Source organism: Mandrillus leucophaeus, unplaced genomic scaffold (genome assembly GCF_000951045.1).
Source record: "Mandrillus leucophaeus isolate KB7577 unplaced genomic scaffold, Mleu.le_1.0 Scaffold504, whole genome shotgun sequence".
NCBI lineage: Eukaryota > Metazoa > Chordata > Mammalia > Primates > Cercopithecidae > Mandrillus > Mandrillus leucophaeus.
The window spans coordinates 185,492-197,540 of record NW_012105410.1 but is presented as its reverse complement, the minus strand read 5'-3'; the positions used below and the strand labels follow the sequence as shown (position 1 = coordinate 197,540).

General features: G+C 53.5%; 1 protein-coding gene across 6 annotated transcripts in view; it reads right to left on the bottom strand.

The window, feature by feature from the left end:
- The window catches only part of CHRDL2 (chordin-like 2), a 35,963-nt gene that overhangs the window by 3,122 nt on the left and 20,792 nt on the right, over nt 1-12,049 (bottom strand). For 2 of the 6 annotated variants that reach the window (XM_011996171.1, XM_011996175.1), the window contains 5 exons: nt 10,235-10,328; nt 8,416-8,471; nt 6,412-6,580; nt 5,239-5,433; nt 4,742-4,915 (listed from right to left, as the gene is read on the bottom strand). In XM_011996171.1, the coding sequence (XP_011851561.1) occupies nt 4,742-4,915; nt 5,239-5,433; nt 6,412-6,580; nt 8,416-8,471; nt 10,235-10,328 (688 nt within the window). Of the gene's footprint in view, nt 1-2,598; nt 3,434-3,517; nt 3,573-4,741; nt 4,916-5,238; nt 5,434-6,411; nt 6,581-8,415; nt 8,472-10,234; nt 10,329-12,049 lie in introns of those variants that run through there. The other 4 variants (XM_011996170.1, XM_011996172.1, XM_011996173.1 and 1 more) reach the window with 4 other exon arrangements.

Here is a 12,049-nt window from a genome sequence, read left to right as displayed (position 1 = left end):
TTTTTTTTTTTTTTAGATGGAGTTTTTGCTCTTGTTGCCCAGGCTGGAGTACAATGGCGTGATCTCGGCTCACTGCAACCTCTGCCTCCTGGGTTCAAGCGATCCTCCTGCCTCAGCCTCCTGAGTAGCTTGGATTACAGGTGCCCACCACCACGCCTGGCTAACTCTGTGTGTGTGTGTGTGTGTGTGTCTGTATTTTTAGTAGAGACTGGGTTTTCACATGTTAGCCAGGCTGGTCTCGAACTCTGACCTCAAATGATCCACCCGCCTTGGCCTCCCAAAGCACAAGCTGGGATTACAGGCGTGAGCCACTGTACCTGGCCACTACTTCTACTATTGGCACCAAATGAACTCCTACCTGTGCTACAAGCCTTACCTGGGAAGGCTTCCCTAATCCACCCGAGGCAATTCCTCCTTGGGGCACCCACAGCACCTGGCTTCCATCTGTGATTGTGCCTGTTTCTAATGTGCTCTCACTGTGCCTACTCCTGCTTCCTTTACCAGACTGGGGACTCCCAGAGGGCTCTCCTCTCTGGGTCTCTTGAGCCTGGCCCACATTAGGCATGTAGAATGAATGAATCCCTGGATGGATGGATGGATGGATGGATGGATGGATGGATGGATGGATGGTTGGACAGATGAACAAGTACACACACATACACACACACACACACACACCACACCCAGTCTAGGCCAGGCCTCAAGGGGGAATGAGGTATTAGCTGGATCCCCTGATGTTTGCATCTCATGGGGAGCTGGCCACTGGCACCACACATGGCTCTGAGGCCCTGAGCACATGGGCTGTGAGGCTGCACCAGCTGTTACCCACCAAGGTCTCTGGCCAGAAAGAACAGATGCAACCAGCAAGGCCTCTGCTAGGCCAACACCGCCTTTAAGAAGACCAAGAACTGGCCCTGCTTTATGGGAATCAGCGTGGGATTCCTGCCAAGGGGAACAGAAAACCCTGATCCTGGGACTGAGTTCCAGGAATCAGGAAATGTCCAGCACTGTCCATGGACCCCCCAAGCCCAGATGCCAAGGACCAGGATATGGAAGAAACTCCAAAGGCCCAGGGACTATATCATAGTGGCAGGCAACAAGCATGAGATGAGATGGGGAGAGATGAGATGGGGCTGGGTCCTTTGGCACAAGCCTGCCACTGCATGCTCCCAAGTTACAGAAAAATTGGAGAGAAGGTGGCAGGGATGAGGGTGGGTTCCCACACTGTGGTCTGTAAAACATAATTGAAAGGACTGGGTCTCTGGCCTGGAATCAAGAGCTAGCCTGAGGGTCATGGTTGTGCCTCTTGCCCTTTGAAGGGCTGTGGCAGGTCTGAGGGCAGGTGGGCTCTGTGGATCCTCAATGCAGAGCAGGGGCCAATGGGCGGGTCCAGGGACACAGGATAGGCTCAGCTCAGTGTGAAGTCAGATGCCCTTTGGGCTGAGCAATTCACAGTGTTGGAAGTGAGTCACATATCTGGTGTGGGAGTGGGGGTATGTACAGTCAGGCACCAGACACCATCAGGCCATCAGGAGGCTGCAGGGGGGCTTCCTTCCTAGGCAGGGCTTGGAATTGAGACCCCTGACATCCTTTCTACTGTGAAACTTTAAAAGGCCCTTAACCCTAAGCCAACTATCTGGTTAGATTCTGGTGTCTGGGGCTGGCCCTTCGTGGTGTGGCCTTACCTAGCATCTGCCTGCTCACTTTGTTTCCGTTCCTTGGGTTGGGGAGACAGTGAGTGGTTCCCACTGACAATCAACCCTGGGGAGTGTTTGTTTTAACTCCCACGGTCTGGGACGAGGAGGGAACAGGGAGGTTGATGGGGCATTTAGGCAACCCACAGGGTGAGGAGATGGGGTGCTGTTTGCTAGTGACAGGATGGCAGGGCCTGGCATTGTGAAGTTGTTTTTCCTTTTCTGCTGGGCCGGTGGCAATGAGATTGGCCATGAGCTATGTCCCCACTGTGCCATCCTGGCACACCTTGGCCATCCTCCCTAAAAGCACAAAGTCACCTCTATGGAGGTGGCACCGGGGACAGTCAGATCTGGATTTGAATCTTTGCTTTACTGCTTAAACTGCGTGACTTTGTGTAAGTCATTTGACTTCTCAGACTCAGTTTTCTTACCTGCAAAATGGGGGCATTAATACATGTCCCTTAGGTTTCTTAAGAGGATTAAATGAGATACATTATCTATAGTGCCTGCTACACACCAATCACAGAGCACAGGGCATATGGGCGTGAGCTCTGGAACCAGCATTTGAGACTTTCGCTGTCATCCTGGATGCAGTGTACCCTTCTTGCCTCTTTATTTACTTATTTATTTTAATTTTTAGGTACACTATCTGTTCATTGGCTCTTTACATCATTGAGGCCCATTCTCCACGAAGCCTTCCGTGACCAGCTCAGCTCCCAATAAGCTCCGCTGCACCCAGGTCACTAAGCCATGACCTCCTAAAGACAGAGGCTGGGGCCTATTATGCTCCATGTCCCGGCACTTAGTTGCAGGCAGCAGAGGGAGAGAGGCCCAGAGTAAATATGTGGCCAAAACCTGCCCAGGGACTGATGGACTCTTTTTATTGTATATATTTTTTGAGACGGAGTCTCTCTCTGTCACCCAGGCTGGAGTGCAGTGGCACGATCTTAGCTCACTGTAACCTCCTCCTGGGCTCAAGTGATTCTCCTGCCTCAGCCTCCCGAGTAGCTGGGATTACAGGCGCCCACCATGCCTGGCTAATTTTTGTATTTTTAGTAGAGATGGGGTTTCACCATGTTGGCCAAACTCCTGGGCTCAAGCGATCCACCCACTTTGGCCTCCCAAAGTGCTGAGATTACAGGTGTGAGCCACCGGGCCCAGCCGGGACTGATGGAATCTTAAGGCTCAAAAATTGTTAAGGGTTACTGAATCTAACTCCCCAGCTGCAGACAGAATCCCCACCAGCCCCTGCTTGCACGCTTCTCGTAACTGGAGCTTGCTCCCTCCCTTCCACTGGCAGAAGCCTCTAAGCGTGAGAAAGTTCTTCCTCTCTTGGAGCTGAATGGTGCCTCTCTGCATTTCTCACCATCCCAATGTGGTGGAATGAGAAGACTGACATTTTTAGTGCCTGCTGTATGTCAGGGGCTGCACTGATGTCATGTCATTTAATCCTCCAAAAACCCTCTTCCCTACTTTACAGAAGAGAAACCTGAGGCCCAGAGAGATCACATGACTGCCCAAGGCCACACAGCTAAGGTATAGCACAGTCTGGATTCAAACTGGCAGAGTTGGGATTCGAACCCAAAGCCCCTGCTTGTTGTTTGACCCTTGTGGTCACTCAGAACACGGCTGCTCCCTCTGCCTGGGACAGCCCTTCAGAGCCACGAAGCCAGCAGTCCTTTCCCCCTGAGTCTTCTCTTCTCCAGGCTGAACAGCTCCACTTTCTTCGTCCATTCCTCCTACGACAGGGGGCAGAGTAGAGCAGGGAAAGAGCCGCATCTGACGCCACAAGACATGGGCTCTAGCTCCCGTCCTCCACTTACTGGCTGTGTGGCCTTGGGCCAGGTACTTCACCTCTCTGAGCCTCAGTTTCCTCATCTGTAAAATGGGGATAATAATACCTAACTCTCAGGATCGTTGAGGATCAAATGAGATAGTGAATGTGAAAGCACTTTGTAAACTCCAAAGTGCTACACACATTGGTTATTATTATCATTGTCATTTTTCTTATCATTCCCTCTTCCACCCCCACCCCGCCAGCCAAAACCATCAGTAGAGGAAAGGAACTTTAGAGATAATTCACACTTAAAAGAGTTTAGTTTGGATCATGGCTTAACAGTTCACTCTACACAGAGGACTTATGTTTTACAAGAAAGGCCACAAAACTGAACTTTCAGCAATTTCTTCATCAATGAAAACCTGCTGGGTGTGGTGGCTCACGCCCGTAATCCCAGCACTTTGGGAGGCTGATGCTGGAGGATCACTTGAGTCCAGGAGTTCGAGACTAGCCTGGGCAACATGGCAAAACCCCATCTCTACAAAAAAGAAAAAAAATACAAAAATTAGCTGGGAGTGGTGGCCCCAGCTACTCAGGAGGCTGAGATGGGAGGAGCGCTTGAGCCCAGGAGGATGAGGTTGCAGTAAGCCAAGATCATGCCACTGCACTCCAGCCTGGGTGACTGAGACCCTGTCTCAAAAAAAAAAAAAAAAAAAAAAGTAGAAAAAACTCCTCTTGACCTTAAGTTGGTGATAGCAACAGACTGTTGAAGAGGGTGGGTTTCTCACCGAATGAGAACTATAGTTCTGATGTCCACTTACCTGGGAGTGATAAGATCCACCACTTTAAAAAGACTGAACACAGCCAGCCTCCAGGCCCTCCTACTTTGAGGATGCTGTGAGGGCCCTCCTGCCTGAGAAGACCGCCCCCACACCCCCACCCCCAGTGCTAAAATCCTGCCTTAGACATCTATCTATTTCTCCAGGGCAGGCATCACCCTGCCTGGCTCCTCACAAGATGCAACAGCGCCTTCCTCCCAGGAGAGGGAGCACTATCGAGCCTTGGCATCAGCAGGAGGAGCTTATCAGAACTGTAGAGAACCAGTCAGGCTCACTATCTCCCTGCATCTTGGAATCAGGGGCTCTTAAACCTGGTGGGGCAGCCAGAGGCACCTGATCAGCAAAGTGTCCCTAAGGCTCCTGTGGGGTCTGGGGCACGGGAAGGGGGACTGGCCAGAGGTACACCCCACTGGGAGTGGGCAAACACTCACCTTTTACCAGCTTCCAGAGGTAGATCTCCACCAGGTCTGAGGCCTCGTGTTCCAGGGCAAAGCGACGCAGGTTGTCTGGGCTTGGGGATACTGACGTGTGAACGAGAACCCGGCCCGGTGCCTTGGGACACCTGGTAGAACTGATCTCACTGTGGCCAGGGTCCGCCTTGTCCTCTGGAGAGACAAGAAGCTCATGAAGTTGTTCAATAAACAGTGGCTGTACCTCTTCAAAGCTCTAACATTCTAAAATGTTGTGACTTCATGGAATCTGGAACATGATTTGATTCTATGTTAACAACCTCTGAATCTATTATCCTGACACCACATGGTTCTATCCATTTGATATTTTCATCTGACGTTTTCCACTCCTGTGTGTCTGAGATGCCCTGCATCCTGTGGTACTGATGCATGCCCTTCCATGTCTGAGATGTTCCAAGTGTCTGTGACCCTGGGGAGAGAGACCCAGGGCTCACTCTGGCCAGCACCCGCCTGTGTACCTGGGCAAATCTTGCAGCATTTCCCAGCCACTTTCTCGGGGTGACGACAGGGGTACTCGGTGGGACAGGTCACACGCTGGCAGTCCTGGCGGCCATCCTCACAGGTGCATAGGATGCAGGGCAGGGGGCCGAAGGCACGAAAGGCCGGGTGCCACACCTCCCCGTGGGAGTACGTCTTCCCGCCATGCACGCAGGCTGAATGAGGGTGAGAAAGGAGGAGGATCAGGGCCTCAGACGTGGCCAGGGCCTCTGGTCCAGCAGCGGGTGGGGTGGGCCCTTGGAGAGCCCTCACTGTACCAGTCCAGCCTAGCCACACTGCCTGCAAAGCATAGGCCAGGGTATAAAACCTGTCCCCTCTCCCGGACACCGCCCACTGTAGCACTCAGAACTGAGATGGGCCCTGAAGGAACTTGCTGAAGATGGAGAGTCCTCCCTCGCCCTTCAGGGCACTTCTGTGGGAGCAAGGAGAGTGCTGATCTTGTGGTAGAACTGAGATCAACTTTTGTCACCACCTGGTCATGTGAGCTCTGGCAGGTCCCTTCCCCCCTCTGCCTTGGTGTCCCATCTGAACGAGGCAGGGCAAGGACTCAGTAGTGCCACAGCTCTTCCTTCTCTAGCAGTTGGGGCACTGTGCGGGGAGGACTCTTCTCCCCTTCTGTGGCCATGGCTGCCCATCTGGCCACCTTCCCTACTTCATCCCCACTGTCCTCCTGCAACCTCGCTCTGCTCCCTCCTTCTGTTGTCAAAAACTGTCCCTCAGCACACTTCCTTATATTAAAGTCATTTATTTACTTGTCTGTCTCCCCAACTAGTCTATGAGCCCCTCAAGGGCAGAGACCATTTTCCATTTCCCATCTGTCTGTTCTGTCTGCCCCTCTTCCCAGCAAAGATGCGGTAGATGCTAAAAAAAAATCTTATACTGTTCCAGGACTAGTTGTCTCTAACTCAGTACTCTGAACCTCAGTGTCCTCATCTGTCAAATGGGGGCTTGAACCTGATGATCTTTAAGAGCACCTTCATTCAGTTTTGGCATTCTCCGAGTCTACAAGCTCATGGCCAAGTTGGAATTGGGGAACTGCTGAGTGGGAAGTACAGGGGGTTGGGGGTGGGAGGTGGGAGCAGTCAGGGCCCTCCTTCCCTGCCTCACAGATTGGAGGAGGGTTCAGTCCCCACCTTTCTTATGTTTCTCCTTCAGGACAATCTTGACGGTGGTGCTGCCTGCCCCCTTGGGTCGGAAGTGGCGAGGGATGAAGCTCAGAGGGGCGCTGAGGCCAGTGGGGGCTGGGGTGCCCGGGCCTCTCTTTCTCCCAGCATCACTGGAACATGGATCCTGAGGATGTCTCTGCAAATAGCAGGAAGGATGAAGGTCACTGACTGAGCGTAGCAGGCCCCAGCTGGGGCAGGAACAGCAAGATAGGCTGCAGCAAGAGGCTGCGGGGAGACCCCAGCATGACTTCCCAGAGAAGAGAGGGCAGAGGCCAGAGATAGAAAGATCTGGATGAGGTCTAAGATGTCTTCAGACAGTTCGATCTTTGAAAACTCTCAGAGGATAGTGATTTGGAAATCTGGCCTCCAGGAAGCCTTTCTTGGGCCTTGTCAGACAGAGCCAAGGCCTTGGGGCTGGGGTGGGCAGAGGGTGTTGAGGTCTTGATCTGGCAGACATAATTGATCAGGGAGAACTTCATATTTGAGAAACAGAAGGTGAGCATGCGGTGAGGATGCATGGCAGGCAGTTCTCCTTTGCGGAGATTTAGTTGGTGGCTGGACAAGAGGATGGCCCTCTGAAGACTGCATCAGGCCCCAGAATCCCATGGGGCGTGAAGACCAAGAGCAGGCCCCATCCAGACCCAGACAAAGGGTCTCTAAAGCTTAGGCCCCCTTTCCTGAACCCCTGGGATCCAAAACCCCCAGACCCTGTCCCTCCAGACCAGGTCTTGAGAGGGCTGTCAGTGACAGCAACAGGGGTGTGACGAGGACAGCTCAGTTTAGGGAGTGGGAAGCTCCCGGCCACAGGAGAGGAGCAAGTGGGCTTGGGACAGGGACCAGAGCCTATTATCTCCCTAGCTGACCTGGAGCCACACACATTCCTTCCAGAGCCCATTCCTGCCTGGTACAGTCCCTGCATCAGTTCTCTGATGGCCCAGTGCCTGAGCTCACAAGAGCTCGCAGAGTGGAAACTGTCCCAGGCCCCAGCACGGGCTCAGGCACATAGGATACTCCCGGGAGATGTGTGTTGAGTGGAATAAAGGCAAGAAGGAATCAAACAGCTCGGTCTCCTAATGCTTGCTCCAGTCACCCAACCCATCAGTAAGTAGCTGATCGGAGCCTGGAACTCAACCTGGGTGGGTTTCACTTACACACTGCCTCCTAGGAAGAGGACAGGAAGGAAAGTGGAGGGAATGGTGGCTCAGGTCCTGTAGTACCCCAATTCTCAGGTCTCAGGTCCCTACCTGAGAAGGCCTAGCCTAGGTGGGGAGGGCAGCAGGATGAGCTGGCAGAGGAGAAGGGTGTGGTTATGAGCTCAGGCTCCTGGGGAATCTCTGGGAAGGGGAGGCAGCCTCTAGTCTCCCAAAGACCAGGAGACCCAGGCTGAAAGAGCAGGTGGAGTTGTTCATGTGGCAGATATAGCAGAGAGGACCCGTCAGGGACTTGAATCCATGTGTGAGCCCATTCTCTATCTCCTTCCTCTCAGACCAGAGACAGCTGGCCAGCTAAGCCCATCTTAACCTAGAGCAAGCTTGAGAGGGGCCAAGATACAGGTGGGTACAGACAGGCAGGCTCTAAAGAACCAGTACCTCAGGAATTGGGTGGGGAAGGCTGGCCCAAGTTAGAGGCCATTCCCTGGGAGGAAGGTGCCTGAACTAAGGGGAGACACAGGCTGTAGATGGAACAGTGTCAAGGTGTTTCTCTAGAGGAAAATGAGGAAGTTTGGGGCCTGCTGCTGCCCTGCATGGTGACCTGTTCCCTCAGGGCACTCCTTGCCCATCAACCATGATGGGACCCACGATGGGAGGCTAGAGAGAGGGGCTGGAATATAGTGGGGGTTCATGTAGCTGACCCAGGGGACAAACAAGAAATGAAGACAATAACTGGTATTGCTTGCCCCAGAGTCATGAGATTTAGGCCCTGGATCCCAGCCCCCTGCCCCGCACCCCATCAGTAAGGCTGTGCACTCACCACCCCGTGGAGCGACTGCACACTGTCCTCTTCAGCCGATTGCTCACTTGCCTCATCTGAAAACTCAAAGGAAAGCTAGGTCAGCCTCAGGCTTCCCAGCTTTGCTGGCTAGATAGAGCCCTGAGGCCTCCACCTATAGGCTCTGCCCATTCCCAAGGCCTGCTGTCACATCTGCAGCCCCAACCCACTAGCTGGCTCCTTTGCCCCAGTGGGGGCTTCTTCCACTTCCCATTACAGCCTCTCTTCATCCTGGTTGGGTTGATGAAGTCCCCTACAACTGGGTTGCTGCCTCAGTTTCCCTGTACTGACCTCCTGGTCACCATTAGGACCGAACTCCTTGAAACAGAGCATCTTGTTTGGTCCTTACTGAAACTCACCTCTCTGGGACACTGGGCCATACCCTTCAGTATTTACCATGGATGGCCCAAAGGCCCAGAGTCCCATCCCTGCAGCCTGCATAGATGCAGTTTCCTGGACAGCCACACTTGAAGTCACCAGGCCTTGGTTTACACTCCCAGGACCCCACACTCCAGCCCCTTGGCCCCTCCAGCCTGAGGACCCTGCCAGTCCCTATTCCCCTGGGAAACCAGCACATAAAGCCGTTTGGAGCCCTGCAGCTTCCTAAACCCGAGTGGACCTCTCTCTCCTTAGCCCTTGCCTCACTCCACAGTCTGGTTCCCACCAGTCATTCTCGCTTCAAAGACCCAGAACATTAGAATTAGACCGTGTTAGAAATCACAGGGCACAACTGAGGCCCAGAGAAGGAAAGCAATTTGTGGAGTTAGTTGGAAGAACCAGGACTAAACTGGAGTCACCTGATCCCTAGTCCAGTGCTCCTTCCAAAACGCCAACATCTGGGGATGCATCCACTGTGGAGCACTCCCCTACCTGAGTGCCACCTCCTCCAGGAGGCTTTCCTTGACCACCCCAGCCTGCAGGGAACAGTCCAACCACTTCATTCTGCTCAAGCCTAGCCCGCCCTTCACTAGTTGATGTGTTGCCTCCCTGTTTTATAAGAGGTTCTACCTGGGTTCTATATGAAAGACATGTTCTGATCCCTGGTGAGCCCAATACTGTGACGAGCTCTGCAGTGAGGAAGGCAGGATGAGACGTAGTCCTTACCTGTACTAGACCCCTCTCACATGCCACTTATGGTCCTCTCAGCTCATCTGATTGCAGGGACTTTGTCCCCCCATGGCAGGCACTGCAGCGGCAGCCCCCCGCACAGGCTCCCCAACACTTCCCTCAGGCTCAGCCTCACAGTGTCCCTCCCTCAAGTCCGCAGCTCCAGTCCACATCCCCTGCCCCCACTCCTTACCCCAGCCCACTCCTGCCTGTGCTCCCAGGGCTACTTAGCACCCACCCATGCATGCACAGCAAGGAAGTCCCACGCATGGATGAGTCTTTGGGCTCAGTGGAGAGATAGTTGGTGGCTGGTGGACATATTCTTACTGCTTCCTCTACCACCCCAGACTTTTCTGAGAAGCAGAGACTACTTAGAGCAATAGGTCACTTTTGCTTGGTTAGCAAGCAAAGGCCAGCCCCTGGACATATTCCTGCATTGCTTCTCTCTCCTTACCTGCTTCACTCCGCCTTTCCCTCTTTCCTCCCCCAAGGACTGCAATAAAAATAAGTAGCACATCAGCTTCTGCCAGGCTCTGCTTTCTGGGGGGTGCAGGCTAAGCTACCACCCTGGAGGAAAGAGCCGTCTGCTACATGCTGGGTGTCCCCTGCAGTTCCTCATGGCTCTAACAGTCTACGGCTAGGCCCATGGAGTGGAGGGGTGGGTGAGCGCTGCCAGATGGAGGGACAGACTCACCTTTGCAGGCTTGGCAGCAGGAGTCTGGCAGTGGGAGGGGTGCGGGGCAGCCTGGTTCAGGGCAGGTCATGAGGCCGCAGTAGATCTGGCCCTCCTGACAGATAGAGCAAGCCAGCTGGGAAATGAGCTCTGACGAGGGCTAGCCTTGGGGACTAGGGACACCCGCTTCCCTGGGAGCAAATGGCCTTGAGGCCTCTCCTATGGTGGGGAGGGGAAGCAGCAGCATCTCCTGGGCAAGGCCCAGCCAGCTCAGAGGAGAGGTCCCCCATGCCCTCCCAGCCCCACTTCCAGGCCCTGCAGGTAACATCCAGCCTTCAGCTTCCAACTCACTCACAGCCAGTTTGTCCCTAGGTGCTACCTGGTGAGGCGGGAATCTCCCTATCCTACAGATGAGGAGCTGGAGCGGGGCCTGAGCCATCTCAAGTTAGAAAGACAGTTGGGGCCCAGTCTTCAAGCTTTTCCCACTGAAATCAACGTCCTGGGAGGGGGAGGGGCAGGTGATACCTGGGCTCGTCTTGCTCTTTACTGAAAGCCCTTGGTCTCCAACTTTGGGATCCAGCCTTGAAAGGCAAGACTGCAGGGGAAGGGGCCTGCTGGGGGTCTGGGGCCAGGTGACCTTTGGTGGTCACTTCTTTCCTCCGGGCCTGAGATCCCTCCTCTGTGAAGTGGGATCACACCCATCTGGGGTGTGAAGATCCAGCGAGGGAATGGTTGTGAAAAGCACAAGGCACAACGTGCCTGGGGGGAAGCGCTGTTGCCTTGAGATCTTTCCCTGTTCCCTTTCCAGAGGGTCTGAGGAGTGAGTGTTCTGGTCCCTCGGGTGAGGCCAGAAGTCACACCAGCCTCCTATAGTCAGGGATGAGAAGAAAGAAGGGAAGGCCCAAGTATCCAGGGAGAATGAACAGAGGAATCCTGGGAATGCTGTTACCACCCACCACCCAGCATTTCTGTCTCCTGCCACAGCCCCTCCTCATCCAGGCCTCATCCTTTCAGGGGAGGCACAGGGAAAGGAACATTGGCTTTGGAGCCAGGTGGCCTTGGGTCTGAATTCTGGTTCTGTCACTTACTAGCTGTGTGATCTCAGGCAAGTCACTTAACTGTTCTGAGCCCCAGTTTCCTCATCTGAAAAACAGAAATAGTGATATCCTTCCCCTAGGGTCATTCGGATACTGTCTATAAACCAGGCATTTCTATGAACCTGGTGACACAATAGACCACTGCAAAAGGCTCACACCCTGCAAAAGGTAATCGCTTACTAGGTTGATTTATAAGTAATCACTCCTCATTATTTGCAGGCTGTTTGCTCTGCAGCACAGAAACTTGAAGATTCAGAGACTTAGACTGATGGGACCCTGTCACTGAAAAGATGGGGAGGCAGGCCCAAAAGAAGTGACTTGTTCGAGGTTACACAGGGAACTGGGACAGTGCTGGAACTCAAACACAGGTTTCTGATACCTCGTCTGGAGAGAACATTAATGATCATTTGGTCAGACTCCCTTACGCACTCAGAGGCCCGAGTGTGGTGATCAGGTAGTAAGGAAATCGGGAGGGCAGGGGCTTCTCCTGCCAATTCATGGATGAGTTGCCAAGCCAAGGGTTAAAAATGACATGCTGAAAGTCACCTGCAAACCTATAGGAAGGCCATGCCTAGACCGCAGTTCCCTTACAAGGAGGAGGCTGAAGACTTTCTAGAGGAGGCCCTGCGTAGCTTCAGTCTCTGTCCCATGATAACACTGCGAGTCAGCCCTGCCTGCCCGGAGGTCCAGCTCTAACAATAGGCAGGAGGAGTTTAAGTAGCTTCAGATTAATTTCCAT